This window comes from Thamnophis sirtalis, unplaced genomic scaffold (assembly GCF_051295495.1).
Source record: "Thamnophis sirtalis isolate CommonGarterSnake01/CBP01778 unplaced genomic scaffold, rThaSir2_p1.2 scaffold_9, whole genome shotgun sequence".
In the NCBI taxonomy this organism is placed as follows: Eukaryota; Metazoa; Chordata; class Lepidosauria; order Squamata; family Natricidae; genus Thamnophis; species Thamnophis sirtalis.
The window spans coordinates 66,063,827-66,084,039 of NW_028261389.1; the positions used below are offsets into that span (position 1 = coordinate 66,063,827).

At 42.8% G+C, this 20,213-nt stretch overlaps 1 protein-coding gene across 5 annotated transcripts in view; it reads right to left on the minus strand.

The window, feature by feature from the left end:
* Positions 1–20,213, minus strand: part of TAFA5 (TAFA chemokine like family member 5) — a 333,004-nt gene that overhangs the window by 172,809 nt on the left and 139,982 nt on the right. For all 5 annotated transcript variants that reach the window (XM_087722165.1, XM_087722162.1, XM_087722163.1 and 2 more), the window contains exon 2: positions 14,755–14,904. In XM_087722165.1, coding sequence (XP_087578291.1) covers positions 14,755–14,904 — 150 coding nt within the window. The remainder of the gene's footprint in view (positions 1–14,754; positions 14,905–20,213) is intronic.

Consider the following 20,213-nt stretch of genomic DNA (forward strand, 5'->3'; position numbering starts at 1 on the left):
CGGCACTAGGGATTCAAACCACCGAACTGCCGAACTTTCTGATCGACAAGTTCAACGTCTTAGACACTGAGCCACCACATCCCTCACTTATACTACTGGTTAAATAGTCCATACAACACAGCAAGATGTAACATGAACCATGGAAATGTTTGTGTAAATTCCCTTTTTGCTGCAAATATTTGCCTCCCTCATTTTAGCAATGCATCATATTCACCCAAAGCCTAGTTAACAAGATGAAATGGGACAATTTTGAAATGATATTCATTCCCCTGGTATGTAGAGGGCATGCCCTGTTCTGAGCTTTTTCAAAATACCAGTTCTGATTAAAGCTCTGAAAATCAGGGAAAAAACTAAACGGAAAACAAAACAATACTGTCATTGTTTATTAAAGTAGCACTGTGGAAAGAGAAGGTCATACTGGATTCAGTGACTTGTAGGTCTAATATCAGGAATGGTTTTTGCGATCAGAACATGCACGTTTAGGAGTGAAGGAAATATGGATATTGAAAGAGGTACTAAGTTTTACAATTACTGCTGCCCAATCTTTCGTTTTGAATTATTTTAAGAAATGATTGTGCAACTGCTTTAAAAAAAGTGTCTTATGAGACATGGTCTGCTATATAACTTTGATGATAGATAGATAGATAGATAGATAGATAGATAGATAGATAGATAGATAGATAGATAGATAGATAGCAGACAGACAGTAAAACAGCTGATATTTTTCCATCCTCTACTGACTGTTTCATAAGTTGCTGTGGTTATCTCTATCTATACTGTGTGTGTGTGTGTGTGTGTGTGTGTGTGTGTGTGTGTACATATACATATATATATATATACATATACCTACCTACCTACCTACCTACCTACCTACCTACGTGTGTGTGTGTGTGTGTGTGTGTGTGTGTGTGTGTGTGTGTGTGTGTAGTATTTGTGCTGATAAATAAATAAAGGAAGACTAGTATAGATCTATTTCAAGCTATTCAGCTCTCATCAGCTAGCCATACCCTTACTGGGATTCGAACCTGGGCTGTATTGCATATTAGGCAGATGTGTTAACCACTAAGCCACAGGCTCGGATCCGTTATCAGCTGAGCCAGGGAGAAAGATATATATTTAAAGTCACACATATATATTTATATATTATATATTATATATTACATATTACATATTACATATTACATATTACATATTACATATTACATACTACATACTACATATTACATATTACATATTATTATATATTATTATATATTATTATATATTATTATATATTATTATATATTATTATATATTATTATATATTATTATATATTATTATATATTATTATATATTATTATATATTATAGGATTTGCACAGCTTTGTGATGTATTTCAATGGAAAGCACTAATTATTCCAAATACCCAGTGAGCAATTTATTTAATAGGAAGTATCAATGATGTTATCTATTACACTTCTACCACAATATGAAGATGTGTATTGTGATACTCTTAACACCTCACTATCACATTTATGCTACAATACATGTGGGTTACTTCCATATTTGGAATTATATTATGAAGATAATTCAGACAGCATGTATGCAAGCAACATTTCAAATGTAGGAAGCAATAGCTGTACTTCCTAATAATATATTTTCAAAAATTAAAGGGAACATATGTTTTATCTGCTCAAGAATCTATATATACATCTAAATTTCTCATGATGTAGGATGTGAAATTTAACATTTATTGGTGATATAACAAGAGTTTTTAGACTTAACAAGCTTGTCTCATTATTATTATGTACAAGAATCTTACTATTCTTAAAGTAAATACTTACAAATTAATAATATAGTATCTGTAAAAAAATATTACAGATCCTGAAATCCTTATTACATTAGTACCACTTACTTCACTTAAGGGTGAAAATTAGTTTAAAGATAATTCAAATTATTTTACTAGCTATATTAAATAACTTTGATATCCAAATAACAGTGTAGTACTTAGCTAGAATAAATTTTCACGAATGACGAACTGGTAAATTGCATTAATTTCCACATTACTTGGTAATATTACAATCTCCCTATGTAATGAAGATGCACTGTTGATCATATGATCTTCACCAAATTGGAAGGAAATCTAAGATATTACTATAGATTAATTTTACTTTATCCAAATTCAAGTTAGATGAAAACAAACAATAACTTATTGTGTATCAGTTGGCCAAGAACACACCAACTGTATAATAATCCTAAATCTTTTTTCCACCCAGAAATATTTTTGTTTTGTTTTGTTTTAGCATTGTTAATCACTAAATACAGGTAGTCCTCAATGTATGGCCACAATTGAGCCAAAAATTACTGTTGCTAAATAACACATTTGTTAAGTGAATTTTGCCTCATTTTACAACCTTTCTTGCCATAGTTGTTAAGTTAATCACTGCAGTTGGTATGTTAGTAGACTGGCAGTTAAGTGAATCTGACTTCCCCGTTGCTTTGCTTGTCAGAAGGTCGCAAAAGGTGATCACATGACATTGGGACTCAGCAACTGTCATAAATATGAATCAGTTGCAAAGCATCTGAATTTTGATCACCTGATAAGAGCTGAGGTGGCGCAGTGGTTAGGGTGCAGTACTGCAGGCCACTTCAGCTGACGGTTATCTGCAGTTCAGCGGTTCTAATCTCATCGGCTCAAGATTGACTCAGCCTTCCATCCCAGGAGGACCCAGACTATGGAGGAGATATGCTGACTCTGTAAACCGCTTAGAGAGGGCTGAAAACCCTATGAAGCGGTATATAAGTCTAACTGCTATTGCTATTGCTATCTGCAAAGGTTGTAACTTTGAAAAATGGTCATAAATCTCTTTTTTCAGCATTGTTATATCTTTGAACAATCACTAAATGAACTGCTATGAAGTTGAGTACTACCTGTAGTCCCTCAACTGACCATTATACAATAAAAATAATGTAAAATATTCTGGATTCTACTGGATTATCTGCAGAACCTTCTGCCTCCAGTTATATCCACCACAATGTCCAATAGAGAAGACACAATCTGCCCTTCTCAAATTAAACAATGCTATCTAATGGAAGCTAGGAAGCATATCTCCTCTGTTACTGTGTCTATCCTTTGGAATGGCATATTTCCTGAAATATGGATGGCTCTGATCCTAGTGGACTTTTGGAAGTCACTAAACCTGGGTCTTTTTTGCCCTTTCTTAAGTTTAGTGTTGACCCTGGGATGGTAGATCCTGATTTTGGTGTTGTTTAATTGTAAAATAAAATACTATTAATCTTCATTCTTCTTTACCACCCAGGTAACTCAAATGTTGAGTTAACAATTGAATAAATCTAAATAAATAAATGACAGATCTAACCATGACAGACCTGAAAGAGTGGTATGAGACACAGAGGCATGAAGATCCATAGATCTGATCCATAGACTGGCTGATGACAAAACAAATAAATAAATAAAGCTAGCTCTTAAACTTATGAAGTCTTAAATCTTCACTGAAATATGTTGTCTTCAGTATATTTGGAGTATTTCTTTAAAAAGTAATGGACAACAACTCATAAAATTATTTTAGTCATATGAAATATACTTGTCACGTCAGCTCAGTTCGTGAATATAGTAAGGTGAGATATTTTATTATTATTGCATTTTACTTCTACTGAATATTTACATTTAAGTTGCAACTATTTTATTTAAAGCAACTATTGGAGTTCATGCAATTAGAGACCTAAAGCCCAACTGCAGCTATAACTATTTCATAGGTCACAGTCATAGTGCATTAATTTAATTATGTATTACTCCTGCTATTTTTTAATTTATAGTGCACCATATTTTATATTGCTTCTTAGAAAGACAAATTTTAAAAAGCTGAAAAGTAAACCAGGCTGTTTGTTTTTTGTAACAGACTCATAAATCACAATTCAATTAACCATCAGTTTTGACTTATAGTTCCTTGTAGGTTTTCAAAACTAACACAGCAAGAAATAAATAAAACTATTGAATGGAACTAATGTTGTCTCTACAGTACTCTGGTCTTATGTTTATAAATTAAATAAAAATGACTGCGGGATGAAGGTATGACGTTCTAAGCCCTCACAAGGTAAAGCAGACCAGGAAATCAACTCCACAGGAAGACAAATACAGAATCTGTGCTACATCTCCCCAGCTTTTTATAATGCAATGAATTTGACAATTGGCAGCCAAGATAAAAAATTACCAAGAGCAAGAAAGACATGATCAGTTCAAATACTTGAAATACAACACAAATGTTTCAATAAAACATATTCACAGATTCCAACAGATACTCAGATACCCCAAGTTCAGGTACATGGCCACGTGACCATAAAAAATGTCAAAACACCAAGGGACACTGTAATCCCTGGGAGATATTGCCCTCTTTCCCTATCCTTCTTTCTATCCATCTATCCATCTATCCATCTATCCATCCATCCATCCATCCATCCATCCATCCATCCATCCATCCATCCATCTATCTCTATCCATCTATATGTCAGGGTTCCAAGTAACCAACCCAATGGAATCAAAACTCAAAGGCAGAGACATTCCTCAAAGTATAGGTTTATTAGGCATGTCATATTGGCACACCTGAGGAAACCCGACTCTGAAACCCCTCTCGGGTTTCCCCCTAATTGAAAGTAGAGTCCCCCCCCGCCCACTTCCTTGAATCTGGTGGAAAAATTCTTGGTTCTCAAAAGAAAGATTTTTATTATGGCTACAATCCCCCTGTTATCTCTTCCTCCTCCCTCCTGTTCTCACAGGTCAACTTTCTTCACTGTAGCAGTCCTGTTATGCCAAGGGTGGAAATGGCTCCAGGCCTGACACTATCTATCTATCTGTTGTGGCTTGAAAGCAGAGTTGGCAGCAGATTCAGAAAGTGAGGAGGTTGGGGAGGAACATGAGCCAGTCCTGGAGTCTGGGGAAGGCTCTGACGAGTGCTCTGCATCAGAGACAGAGATGCGGCCCGGGCCATCTGACAGTTATCAGCTGCCTTCTGAGTCAGACATAGTGAGGCAGACAAGCAACTGGAGCCTGTTCCCAGTGTCCGCATGCACAGAGTTGCCAGATAAAGGGAACAGCTAAAGAACAAGGGTCGACTTCGGATTAGGCCACAGATTGATGGTGAATGGCCCCTCCCCTAGGGAATAAAAGAGGTGAGAAAGGGCAGAAGTGTTTGCAGGAGACAATTAGTTCATTCCTGCATTCTTGCCAAGCATTGCAGCATCTGACAGGTATTGGCATGCCCACTTTCACAATTACCAACCTGATAAAGGTTGGTAATTGTGAACTATCTTGAAAGACTATGGGAGAGGAAAGACTTTGCTGGAGAGAAATTCACTGTAAATTAAATAAAAGGGGTTTATCGGGATGAGGACTTGGCTTCATGCTGCTGGGGAAGCCTAGGTCAGAACTCTATCTATCTATCTATCTATCTATCTATCTATCTATCTATCTATCGATCGATCGATCGATCGATCGATCGATCGATCTATCATCTATCTATCTATCGATCGATCGATCATCTATCTATCGATCATCTATCTATCGATCGATCATCTATCTATCAATCGATCATCTATCTATCTATCTATCTATCTATCTATCTATCTATCTATCGTCTATCATCTATCATCTATCTATCGATCATCTATCTATCTATCTATCGATCATCTATCTATCTATCGATCATCTATCTATCTATCTATCTATCTATCTATCTATCTATCTATCTATCTATCTATCTATCTATCTATCTATCTATCTACCTATCTATCATCCATCCACCCTACCTACCTACCTACCTACCTACCTACCTACCTACCTACCTACCTACCTACCTTGTATCTATTGTAATATTTCTCAAGCTTGAACTTCAATGAAAAATAATTCTAAAGGACTATTCAATACATTTGGTGAATAACTCTTCATATTTATACTAGTAATTCAACCCTTATACTAGTCATTAATACTTGCATTTTATTAAATATTGTTTTCATAATAGCACCTAAATGCTTCTTGCAATGATCATAAGTGCCTCAAATGTTACAGATGTAATTGCCAGTGTCAATAGGGCAGGCGCTACAGCAGAAAAGGGCTATTTCCTGCCTCAAGCACACCAAACTCTTTAGAAACAGACCTAAAACCCACCTCTTCTGCAAGGATGAGCAGATGTAATTGGGTAGTGGCTATCCTCAGATAACCTGGCCCCATGCCACTTATTCAACATAAGTAGTTCCAAAATTATAAATATAAGATGAACTACAGTATGTTCCCCATACCTATATCTGCATTTCCAGAATAAAGATTTGCAAGATTTTCAAAACTAATCTATTCAGTGGAGGAAAGCTGAATATAAATTATTCAGCTCAGAAAATTATTTTCATTGAATATGGGGTGTCATAGAAAGGAGAATGATTAAACATAGTAAAATGTGATGGAGAATTCAAATAGCAAGCAGAAAATCAACAAGATTGAAAGCAAAACACAAAAAAGAGATTAAATAATATTTCATATTTATCTAGGTAGGCGAGCAATGAAGTACCCTTCATATTGCTTTTGATGGTAGAGGGGTCAAATTTTTATGAATTATTTATAAAAGCTCAGCACTTTTCCTAAAATGATAGTTCAAGCATGAGTCATTTAAAGGAAATTAGAAATTACTTTTATAGAATGATCCTTTTTCTTTTCTTTTCTCTGAATCACATTTCCAACATGCTATTTTTAATGTCCTATCTTCCAACAAAAAAATATATCTTGTTTTGTTTTATTTCTCTAATTGGAATTTGAATGTTTGTTAATTCATTTTCATTAGAAAGCCTGCATTGCTCTGCACCACTGCTACTATATTGGAAGAAACAGAGCTGCTCATTTGAGACATTAAAAAAAAATTAAAATGAAATATCTTCCTCCTCCCTCCATATCAGCATTTCTGAAGCTGCAGGCAAAACACACTGCATCTGCAGTGAATCATACAAAACGACATCTTATGTGAAGGACAGGATGGCAGAAATAAAAGGTATGACATAACAGCTCCATTCTAATATCCTTTGTACTGTTCTAGCTTCTCTCCACCAACACATTAACTTTCAGGCAGGAATGCTCATCATGGTATGATTAACATTAACATAAACACCGAAGAGCATTGTACTTCAGGAATGCTGAAAATCTGTAATTTCTACTGACTTTTAGCTATACAATTATAAAACCTACGCCCTTTGCATGATGTGGGAGTAGGAATGGATTTCCAGAGGGGAAAGAAATGCAGACTACAGCAACCAGGAACACTACTCAGGTGACCCTGAGGACACAGATAAACCTCCAAGAGTGCTTCAAGGACCATCTAAAACAGTGATGGCTAAGCTTTTTGTCCCCGCGTGCCGAAAGCACACGTGCGCGCATGACAGTGTGTTTGTGCATGCCCACACCCATGATACAATGTGTTTGTGTGCCCCCCCACACACACATACCACACATGCACGTGTGATACCCCACACCCCATTTTGGGCCTAGCAGGCCTCCCTCAAGCCTCCTGGGAGCAAAAATGGCATGCTCCCCAACCTGTGCATCCCTACACTGTTACAGGAGTTATGTCGGCCTTGTATGCAGCTTTATTCCTCTCTAGCATTCATCTCCATTATTCAGTGATGCATTTCCTGCCTCTCTAGGATTTACTTCTATCTGCTCTTGTGAAATACTTCCTGTTCCTATTGGATGTACGTCAATGGCTTGTATAGTGTTTTGCAGAGACTCGAAAATCAGCTGGCCGGTAGTGCATGCACGGTAGAGCTCAGTTGGGTTCGTATGCCAGATGAGAGGCTTCTGTGTGTTACCTATGGCATTCGTGCCATAGGTTCACCGTCACGGCTCTAAAAGAATGCAAATGACCAGCTATCTGCAAGGAATGTAGCGTTAGCTTACCTGATACGCTCATTTTCTGAAGAAGCGGAGACAGCATCCCTGTTATTCTCAAGTACATCCAACAGAACTGAGTCTGCAAAGTTTAAGTCCCGCCTCTTCCTGCTGAGCTTCCCCAGCTTTTTTGATGAGACTAATACGCAGACAGACGTGCATGAACCAAATGATATCTCCCAGAATAACAGGCCGGACCTAAAGGGTGGGCTGGATGCTATCTCCACTTCTTCAGAAAATGAGTGTATCAGGTAAGCCAATGCTACATTTTCCTGACTCAGTGGAGACAGCATCCCTGTGTGGACATACCAGAGCTTGTCCAGCATCACAGTAGGGAAACCGTCCAGGACATATCCCCTTGACTAATCCTGACCTGCTGTAGGACTCTCTTCCCAAAGGCCGCATCAGCCGATGCGTACCTGTCAATTCTGTAGTGCCTAATAAAGGTGGACGGAGACGACCATGTGGCCGCCCTGCAAACCTCATGCAATGGTGCCTGTGTGCTCCAGGCGGCCGTAGTGGCCATCCTACATGTAGAGTGTGCTGTAATTTTACCTGGCACGGGCTGATCCTGAGATGAATACTCCTTTGCAATGCATGCCATGATCCACCTTCCCAAGGAGGGAGACGATGCTCTGAGGCCACAGATTCTGGTTTAAATGACACAAACAGGGCCTCTGTGAGATGGAAAAATGATGTTCTGTGTAAGTAGATCTTTAAGGCTCAACGGACATCAAGGATGTGCCAGCTGTGTTCAAGGCGATGGACCAGCTGTGGATAGAAGTTGGGGAGAACCAACTCCTGCGCATGATGAAAGATAGAGTTCACCTTGGGATGCTGGATCTACCCTGAGAACCACTCTGTCCGCATAGAAGGTACACAAGTCCTGTCACATGGAAAGAGTTGCCAGTTCTGAAATCCAGCGAGCGGACATGATGGCTACTAGAAACATAACTTTTTGTGACACATAGAGAAGAGTAGTGTCTTGCAATGGCTTGAACAGAGCTTGAGTAAGCGCCTGAAGGATGAGTGCCAGGACAGGTAAAGGGTAACGATGCATGGTAGGAGGGTGCAAGTTGGGGACACCTTTTAGGAGTTGTTGAATGAGTGGATCGGTGGCCAGCGATCTGTCAAGGCTGGAGCAGAGGATGGAAGAAAGGGCTGCAACCTGACACTGAAGGGTTTTGGGAGCCAAGCCAGCAGTCAACCCGCTCTGCAGGAATTCAAGGATGTGGCACGTCCGTGCCTAGAGCGGGACCACCCCTTTGGATCTGCACCAGGTGCAGAAGGCCTTCCAAGTGGCATCATAGATTCGAATAGTGGAGGGTCTCCTGACTGCTTTGATCGTCCAAATGACGTCTGGTGAAAGACCCTCTGCTGTCATTGAATGCCGCTCAGCCGCCATGTGGTCAACTTGACCCACTGCGGATCCAGATGCGTCATGGCTCCCTGTCATAGAGAGGTCCTGGAAGGGGTTACGGATAGGGACAGGAGATACGCGAACCATGGGTGTCGCGGCCAGTAGGGAGCCAGGAGAATCAACCCCGCCCATTCTTCCAGCATTTTCCTGGTGACTCTCTGGATCATGGGGAATGGCAGGAAGGCAAAAAGAAGGCCTGGTGGCCAGCGACATCGAAGGGCATTGCTTTCCTCTGCGCCCGAAGATGCGTACCTGGCGTAAAACTGAGAAATCTTCTTGTTGCCACTGGTGGCGAAGAGATCGGCTACTGGAGTTCGGAAACGCTTGATGATCTCCCGGAAATGGGCAGGATGGAGTTCCCACTCTGCCTGATCCACTTGCCATCGGCTCAGCCAATCCGTCGTGACATTGTTAGTGCCTGCAATGTGTTTGGCCTGAATGGAGAGGAGGTGTTCCTCTGCCCAAGTCAACAGCAGCTGGGCCTCCTTCATCAACCATTTTGACCGGGTGCCACCCTGCCTGTTGATCTGGGCTTTTGCTGTCATGTTGTCCGTCAGGACTAACACGTGTCTGCCCACCACCGACGAGTGGAAATGCAACAGCCCCAGATGAATTGCTCACAGATCCAGGAAGTCGATTGTTGTTGTTCCAAGTGAGTCCACTGGTCCTATGCCACCTCTGTTCCAGAATGGGCTCCCCATCCCGTCTGGCTGGCGTCAGTGCTCATTGTTACTCAATGAGGTTCCCTGAACAGACACCCTTGCATTATGGCCAGACAAGACCACCAATTCAGAGACCTGTGGACCTTGGGGGGCAACGTGATTCGACTTGTGGAGCAGCTGCTGTTGTTCTTTTGAAAGGGAAGGAGCAACCATTGGAGAGGTTTGCACTATTGCAAAACACGAGACCATCTTGTCTAGAAGCTGGGACAGCTGAAGTAGCTGTTCCCGGTTCTGCCTCCCAACCAACTGTGCTAACTCCTGGAGCCCTTGCTGTCATTCCCTTGTTAAGAAGACACAACCCTGGCGGGTGTCTATGAGTGCGCCCAGATAAATTATGCATGTGGTTGGAACTAGATGGCTCTTTGAAAAGTTTATTGAGAAACCATGAGTTCCCAGCTTATGGTGTCCCGCAGATCCCTGCGGGCCTGATCTGGGGACCTGAACAACAGGAAAATGTTATCCAGGTAGTATATAATTCAAATGGGCCAGGCTCGTACGTGGGCTGCCAAGGTTGCCAGGAGTTTGGTAATCACCCTGGGTGCTGATGAGAGACCGAATGGGAGGGCTTGATACTGATAATGGCATCTCCAATAACAAAACTGCAGGTACCATTGATGTTCGAGATGGATTGGGACATGGAGGTAGGCCTCTGTCAGATCTATTGAGGTGAGGAAGTCATTTTCTGGATGCCCTCTAGGATGGTCAGTAACTAATGCATCTTGAATCGCCAGTATACAATGTGGCGGTTCAAGGCCTTAAGTCGAGGATTGCTCTCCAGCCCGACACATTCGGGACAATGAACAGCAGGGAGTAAAACCCCTGCCCCTGTTGTTCCACTGGAACCAGCCGGATGGCCTGTATGTCCAAGAGGTGTTGAATGGCCTGGTCTACCAGGCCCCTTTTTTTGCAATCCTGAGATATGGACCAGAGATGGAAGCGCATCAGGGGGTAGGAGAGAAACTCTAGGGAGAGGCCTTTTTTCACCAGGTGTCTTTTGCTACCTCCTCCCATCAATCGGCAAAGAAGGCCAAACGACCGCTGATGAGAAGTTCCTTTCGCAGTCACTTTCACCTACGGAAGGGACAAGTGTTTCCTGAACCTCGGTACGATCTCCTGGAAGAGGGGGAATTGTTGGTAACCACTACCCGTTCTGTCCTGTTGCTGTTGGGGACCCTGACATCCTGAATACTGTCTGGCTGGATGGGAGAAGCTGTATCCCCCATCCGGGGTCTAAAAGGATGACCTATGATGATACGGAGCAGTCTGATTCTCAGTCCTGTGGAACTCAGAAGGGCGAATTTTCCTTTTATCTTTTGACTCTATAAGTCTAGGTTAAAGGGGGGAGGCGAATAACTTATCTCCCACAAATGGTTCGAAGGCCAGACACCACTTGTTTTTGGTATCACCTACCAAGACCGCAGGCATAATAGACATCTCACCATTATAGCCGACCCCACTGACTTGACCGTGAACCTGGAAGCATTGATGGAGGCATATGCCGAGAACTGCAGGGGCGCCTTCAGCTTGTTGAGGTCCTGATGGGACCTTGAGTCGAAATTGAGATCCTATCCCTCAACTGTTGAAGCCACAGGAGAGTGGTCCTGTTAAAGAAGGATGATGCTATAGCTGCTCTAATTGACCAGGCGGCTGGCTGGTGACCCCTAATGAGAATGTGCTCCGCCCTTCTATCCTCAGCTTTCAGGGCATCTTCTGGATTGCTAGGGGTCACATTGGGTGAGGACAACACCACTATCGCCACCAAAGGAACCTCCAAGGCCTTGGCTAGATTAGGCCCAATATTGTAAAAGCGTTTGTCCTGGGAGGAGGGAAAAGGACCTGACCCCGGGAACTTCCATTGCCATTGGACAACGTCCAGAAAGAAGGGTGGATGGGATGACCTCCTTCTGCACAATGGGTTCGGGGAACACCAGTACAGATGAATCTGTGGATTTTGGTCGCCGGGGACTTAGTGGCCTGAGCTGCCTCTAGGTTGGCTATTTTCTGAGCTTTAATCAAAAGAGACCTGAACATGGCAGGCTTGAAGAGCCCAGCTAGGGGAGTCTGCTCTCGTCATCTGACAGTTCAGAATGCTGAAAGGCCTGGTCCTCATCATCCTCTGAAGAGAAGGAGCTATCCGAAGACACCAGGTTCCTATCCTCCTAGGCTGCAGCCGTCCCTGATTGGCCCGTTGCTACTGTCCTCTTGCTATGTTTCTTACACTTTCTGGAGGCCTTTTGTTGGAGGCCTGCTGCACTACCCTGTCTAATGACCTCAGTAATGATGGCCGCCATATCAGGAAGAGAAGTACTACTACACAGGCCAACAGCTACCGTGCCGTAGGGGAGACGGCAGAACCTGCGGCCCCTGGGCTGTCTCTCCCTTCCCAGGCACAGGTGGAGGGGCCTCCTCCATGTCTAGGTCCTCTATCCCAGAACCCTCACTGTCTATAGATAGAGCTTCCTCTGGGGCCTCGGCTGGTGCAGGGGTCTCAGAAGGAGCGGGAACTGCCACCGCCTGGATCACCGCCTCCAACCATTTCTGGGCCTCCTTCTGGGTCTTAGAAATTTGCTTGTCTATGATCTTTTGCCTCCTGAGTTCTGCCTCCTGAGTTCTGTGTGGCCTTTGACTTGCCCTTGGTTCTACCTCCCTTTTTTGGGGGGGAGGGGATTTGCGCCTGCTGGGTAGGCAAAGGGTAGATGGACCTTCCAGAGGGTCATCCAACAAAGGGGATGAGGTCTCTCCTGCACCTCCATCCATTCCTGTATACTATCTGACTAGACACTGAAGGTTAACAAATGGAGGTGGATATCCCAATTAAGGGCACACCAGGACCCAGCTTCTGGGTAATGAGAGCAGAAGATGGTCCTCCTAGACATCTCCTATACAAACCTCCTAGACTGGGCCTGTCTCTTGCCCACAATGAGAGACCGAATCGTCCCCGTGCCAGAAGCCTCAAGTGTTAGCGAGGTAGGGCAGTACGCTCCTCACTGAGGGAGCAGATCCAGTTGGCCCAAATTCGTAACTATCTTTATAGGAAGCCTAGGCTGATTCAATAGGCCTGATAACTTAGAGGGAGTCATCTGGAGTGGTTAGTAAGAAATCGCCCCAGTAAAAAAAAAACAGTGTTTCACAATTAGTGACCATCTCACACTTACAACCAAAATGGTGACCACAATCCTCTCCGGAGCCAACAGATGCTCCTGAGTTTCAGTAACAAAGGAGAAGCCTCTCCCAAAATCCAAAATGGTGGCCGCCACATGTTTGGCACCAAAAAATGGTGCCGGACGCACTCTCCGGAGCCCAAAGACGCTCTGGAGGTCAACCAGGCAAGGAGAAGCCTCTCCCTGCCTCTAAGGCCGAGCTCCACCTGCTTACACTCTCCGGAGCTTAAAAAAAAAATGCTCTGGAAGCAGGGAGAAGCCTCTCCCTGCCTCCAAAATGGCAACCCCCACCTCTTTGGTGGCAAAAAAATGCCGCTCCGGAGGATTAAACAGGCAAGGAGAGGCTAAATATTGGGCACTCTAAAATGTCGGGTGCTGCCTGTCAGCACTCCCCGGAGCCAAAAAGAAGCTGTGGATGCTCCGAAGGCACAAGGGAACTGATCCCAGCTCCCACGCCTCCAAAAAAAGATGGGGACAAAAACACCTCCACCCTCCTGGCCTTTGCATTCCCTGGGGCCCTCTGGATCACTTACAGGGCATCTGTGGCCGCAGATGCCCTCCAGTGATCACCCACGCTGTTTCCAAAAGCATCCAGGCAGCTTCCAGGGATCCAATGAGGAAGGGATCTAAGAAATCTAAGGGAAAGGGAGAAAAGGGCTTAAAAGAGGGGGGAAAGGCAAGAAAAGTAAAGTAAAATATCACACTATTCAGGGAGAGATCAAGAGCACGTCTGGTTCAAGTGGTGGTGAGTCACAAAAGCTGGGGAAGCTCAGCAGGAAGAGGCGGGACTTAAACTTTGCAGACTCAGTTCTATTGGATGTACGTGAGAATAACCCACACAGGGATGCTGTCTCCAATGAGTCAGGAAAATATAAATGCTTCCATTCCCCACTATCCTGTCAGATCTAAAGAAGCTTCTTGGATGAGAAGGGAAACGTCCTCAGAAGAAAAAACAAGGAAGTTGCCTCCTGAAAAAGCAGCTTTGGTTCAGCCGTGTTGATGACTGCATTCAAACACTCAAGCCTTAAACAAAATGAGAGAAAAACCACCTAATGAACTTTAGGAGCAGTACTTCAAAAAATACTGCAGCGCAGGATGATCATGTCCTACTTTGTGACACAAAGCAATTTGATGTTTTGTCAATTCTGGCACAAAAACCAAACAAACAGAAAAAACACTAGTTTTCTACTCCACCGTCTGGCGATCATTGCATACCATCATTGAAACGCTGACCTACAACCGATTTGTCAACGTGGTCATGCTGAGAAAACGACCTTCACTTTTCTCAATTTCATCACATTGATAGAACAAGCTACAGGCTTTATACCAGGTAAAGCCTTTATATCAGAAAACAAACAGAAGAGTTTGTCAAATGAAGGCAGCAGCAAGAATTTCAAACATTGTCTCTGCATTTAAGGCACTCAATGAGCAGTTTTAAATTACTCCTTCTTACAACATGATCAAATAAGCCACCTGACAACTGGTCCCATTCCAGATGGATTCTAAGTTAAGTTAAACTTCAGTTCTTACCATCTACACATGCTGGTCTCGCCCTTGTAGTTCCGGCAATCTGTCCTTTTTTACATGCACAACGAGCTGTTTGTCGAGCTATTGTTCTTCGAGGCTGACTGCTATCTCTGTCCAAAGTAACAATTTCACATGTACCTGCAGCCAACTGACCTGGAAAAAAAAATCAGCAACAGGTATCATAGTCAATAACTATTGTAATCCAAAATAGTTACGACCCAGTGTTGCAACAGACACTTCTCAATACATGGAAATTCAGAGAAATATAGATTGGTATTAGTAATAAAAAAGCCATTTTCTTCTCATGTCTCATCTTGAAAGAAACTGGTTAAAAAACATGCTAGTTCTATAAATTATTTCAAATTAACAGCTACGGTATTATGAGAGTTACTTAGAGAATTAGGGAGAAGCAGATTGTAAAACTGAACATTCTCAGTCACCAAAGTTTGATGAGTTTCTATGCCAAATCTACTCCAAAGTAGAAAAAAAGGGAGGAATTTAAGACTTTTGAAGAAATTTGGAATATAAATTACACCAATAAATAATTTTAATAGTAATAGTTTGAAAGAGGAACTTTATCAGTGATTGACACATTTCTAGAAAAAAGAACTAATGGGCAATCTTTTTTTTTTAAATTTTAACTTCCCAAGTATTTAACTTGAAATCATCATTTTTCAGAAAATAATGTCAGACAATGTTGAAAATGAGAAAAAAGTGCCTTTTGTAAAATGTGATGTTACACAAAATTAGACAATATTAGAGATTGTATGTGTGTATACACACATATACACACACATTGTATATAATATTGCTATTAAGAGCAACTGAAAATTTACAATCATTCCAATTTTTATAAACCTACATTTTTTCTATGTTCTTTCATAATAACTGAGCTGAGAAAGACTCTAAAAAACACTACATTAAACCAAGTGTATTTAGCATAATGTAGAGCACACACATATAAAAATAAAAGATGGATTAGCACACTAATCAAGGAGAGAACCTAGAACTAAGGAGAGATTTCCAGACAGAACAATTAATCAGTGAAGTGATTTGCCTCCAGAAATTGTGGGTGTGACAACACAGGTTTTAAGAAGAGATTGGGGAACCATTTCTCTCAATGCCTGAGCAGGGGAATGGACTAGAAGACCTCCAAGATCCCTTCCGACTGTGATTCAGTTTTCTGACCAACTTCTCTCAACATATAGTTGTCAAATATAACTACATCTACATGAAGGACAGCATGTAGTAAGGTAACCCAAGATTCTGACTTAGGCCCACGTCTTCGTAAATAATTTAGACAAGGTGATAGAAGGGTAACTCATCAAATTTGCAGATAATATCAAGCTGGGGACAATAGCCAACTAGAGCCAGAAGGATCTTGACATTTCATTTCATTTTATTTGTCTTGTATGCCGCCCACTCCCGGAGGACTCCGGGCGGCTCACAACAGACAAGGGAAAGGGGATAAATAGACAAGACAACACTTTAAAAAAGGCGCAACATTCACAATTTCCGTGGGGCTGGGTGTTTCACAAGCCCCCCGGCCTGCTGGAGCAGCCAGGACTTTGTGGCTTTGCGGAAGGCCAGGAGGGTAGTAAGGCTTGAACACTACGCCCTACCCTGGAAAATGAAATTCAATGTGAAGCAAAGTAAGTTTTTACCCTTAAGCAAGAAAAACCAAATGCACAGGTATAAAATAGGTGATAACTGGCTCAACAGCAGTAACTTAAGGGATCCAGGAGCGCTTAAGTATGAGCCAGTAATGCTGCTGTTGCCAAAAAGCCAATGTAGACATAGGCTGCTAAACAAAGGAATACCAGCAAGATCACTTGGAGTGTTAATACCATTTTATACTGCACTGGTAAAAACAAAACAAAAAAACACTTCATCCAGTTTTGGTGACCACGATAAAAAAAAATGTTGAGACTATAGAAAAAGTGAAGAAAAGAAACAAAGATGGTTAGGTGACTGGAAACTAAACCGTGTGAACTGAGTATGTCTAGTTTAACAAAGAGAAGGACTAGAGGTGACATGAAAGCAGTCCTCCAATATTTCAGGAGCTATCAGAGAGATGAGGGGTCAACCTGTATTCCAAAGCACCTGAGGGCATGACAAGAAGTAATGGATGGAAGCTTAACAAAGAGAGATGCAACTTACAACTAAGGAGAAATTTCCTGACAGTGAGAACAATTGACCAATGGAATGGCTTGCCCCCCAAAGTTGTGAGTTCTCCATCACTGGAGGTTTTAAAGAAGAGATTGGAGAGCCATTTGTCCAGAACGGTATAAGGTCTCCTGCTTGAGTCAGCAGTTGGACTAGAACATCACCAAGGTCCCTTCTAACTCTGTTATTCTTTATTTAAAATGCTGGGCAGTCATTAGAGAGATCCTGAAGCTAATATATCCATAGCAGGGGTGGGTTTCTGTACCGGTTGGTACCGGTTCACTTCGCATGGACTTCACGCATGTGCAACACATATTGCTCACACATACTCAGTTGACAGAAAATTGTTCTTCGTTTGCGGAGAAACATGCCAGCAGGAGAGACCAGGGAACCGGTTCGGGGGTGTGGCCAGCCTGGGTCACTGCCGGTTCTGTGACCCAGGCCAAATCACCACAACCAGTTTAGGTCGAACCGGGACAACTCACCTCTGATCCACAACCACTAAAGCTTTATGAGTGAGTTTGGAACAGTTACTCTCTCTGTCTGCCCGATCAATCTCATGGAATTGGTGTAGGAAAAAAATGACACTGGGGAAACTGTTTTGAGCAGAAAGAGACATTTATATCTAGTAATGTAACATGGGATAAATTAAAATAAAATAAAGCAGTAGAAATAGTCTGTAGCAGGCTTTCATAACTATTGAAGTTTCAAAAAGTTTATCAGCGAACGAGAATCACAGCACTAGAAGTTTGTGTAGGTTTGTATTTACTGAGCCCAAGGCCATTTTTTCTCCAAGATTTTTTTTGTAGTCCATCTTTTATTTAATTTCTCTGTGTAGCTGTTCCTTACCCTTTAATTTTTTTTAAATGTTCATTCCTTCCTCCCTCTCTTCCTTTATTCCTATTCCTTTCCTTTTGCATTTGTGCATGAAAAAGGGAATTGTCTGTGTATGCATGTTTCCTAGTTTTAAATTCAATTAATTTTAATCATTAGTTATTAATTCAATTATGAATTCTTTCACACAAGGGGACAATTATATTCTTTGTGGGTTAAAAGCCTGGAAGCCAAGGTGATTCTGCAATTATTATTATATGGCTCCAGGCCTATACTTTTGATTCACTTAAACCATTTCTGCTAAATTCCCCCCCCCCTCTCTGTGCGTGTGTGTGTAAAAGTATACATGAACAGTCTTCATCTTTAATTCTCCATAGAACTGTACTTCGCCAATCAAAATTGTGTGCAACGTATGAACTCAAGACTACCGATTAAACAGCCAGTAGTCAGGTAGAACTTTGCTGAGATTCACCTTGTTTATCAATTGCCTCCTTCACTTTACTTTCTTATTGAAAGAAAAAATGTTTTTAGTAGACAAGGTATGTTAAATATACTGCATAATTAATTTCATCCATTCACTAGAATTATCAGTCTTCCCTGTTCTTGGAAGATAGATCAGTCTTGTGAGGATTTTAAAAAATCAAGTTTTATTAAAATAAAACTATCAGCAAAGGACCATTGACTTACCTGAAGGGTCATTTTCAGGACGCTGCGAAGGAGAGTCCAAGCAAGGGTTAAATACAGCCAAACTGCCCAGAACTGAATTGAAACTTTAAGCCACGACTCTGGTGCTTATTATCTTCAGATTTTTTCAATAAAGACGTGGAACTGTTGCACGTTGAGAAGTCCAACAACGAATCCGAAACTACACTCAATAATAACAGGAACTGCCAACTTGAACCAAGGCCAGCGGAGCCAGACCCCCGGGTGGGATGGATTCTCCTTCGCAACGCCCTGAAAACAACCTTTCAGGTAAGTCAATGGTCCTTTTCCAGGGTGCTGCTTAGGAGAGTCCAAGCAAGGGACATACCCAAGCTAAATGTCACTAGGGCAGCATCAGTCAGAGTCTCTCCACTGGTATGAATGCCCTGAAGCACATGCCTCCCAAAGGCCCCTTCCGCTGAAGCGAACTTGTCCAACTATAATTCCGTACAAATGGAGATAACGAAGTCTTAAGCAAGTCCTCCAGACTGGCATCAACTGTATATAACTTCTTATCATTGCTACTGGGGGTAGCCATGGTGACAGGCTGCACCCATTGCTTCTGAACCATATTAAGAAATAGCTTGGGGATAGGCACTATCTCCTGGGGCGAGACAGGCTCCTCAAAGAGGTCCCCGGAAAGATCATCTGGTTCATTGGGCGCCTGAGCTGGGGGCTTGGACCCCATACGGGTTGCTTTCTTAGTTTTATCCAAAATGGTTTTGAAATTGGCCAATTTAAATAGGCCGGAAAGGGAAGGCTTCTCAGAGGTACCACCTTCGTCCCCGGAGAACTCAGCTTCCTGCCTGGGTAAGAGATCCCCCTCCTCCTCCCATTCTGAATCCTCAGAGGCCATGGAAGAATGGGGAGACTGAGGGTCTTGGGAGACAGAAGCCGCTCTGGGAGCCACCGGGGGCTGCAGATGTCAGGTCTTGCAAGTGCACTTGCCCCTCTGCTGCATGCCTGCCTTGATACCTTGAGAAATGGCTCTATTAATGATCTCCTGCATTTCCGCTGAGAGATTGGGTCCCCGATCCTCAACACGGCACAGCCCGGGATCTGGCCTCGGGGGCGGATCCTGCGGTGCCAAGAGCCCCATGACTGACCTTTCCTTCAGGTCCGAAGGACATGCAAACAGGTCCACCTGGTCCAACATAGACACACCAGGGGAAACTCCCATGGCCAAGGAAGCCATGGGGGAAAATTCCTGGCCTTCCTCATCACTGTCGGAAATAGGATGGGCTTGAGCAGGAGGGACTCCCAAGGAGGGCTCCTCAGGAGACACCGGTTGAGAGGCTTGGGTCTGCTGTTTGGCCTTGGAGAAGTGTTTTTCAAGGGCCTTCTGGCCCTTGCAAGGCATCCTTATCAGGCCACGATCCCTGCTTAGGCCCAGGTCTGGCATAGGGTTTGGTACCCCTAATAGCCTCCCTGGCAGCCATGCCTGCCTGCCTAGAAAAGGCCTTGGAGGAGACCCTGACTGGCCAGGTTCCTCTACTGCCAAGGCACCAACTCAAAGGCGAAGGACCAAATACAAAGTGACACTGAAGCACGAGAGATCTCAGCTCCCAGCGCCCGCAGGAATAACAATTTGTAACCCAGGTGGCCTCAAATTCCCACCGCTGTGAGTGAAAGGCTTTGGAGGAAAATTGCCAGCCAGGCCGGACAACAATAGCTCCACGCAGCTCCTGCGATGAGTCAGGCTTCAGGAAGCTGCGGCATGTGCAAGGAGATCAAAAGCGAAACAAGCAGATCAGGAAAAA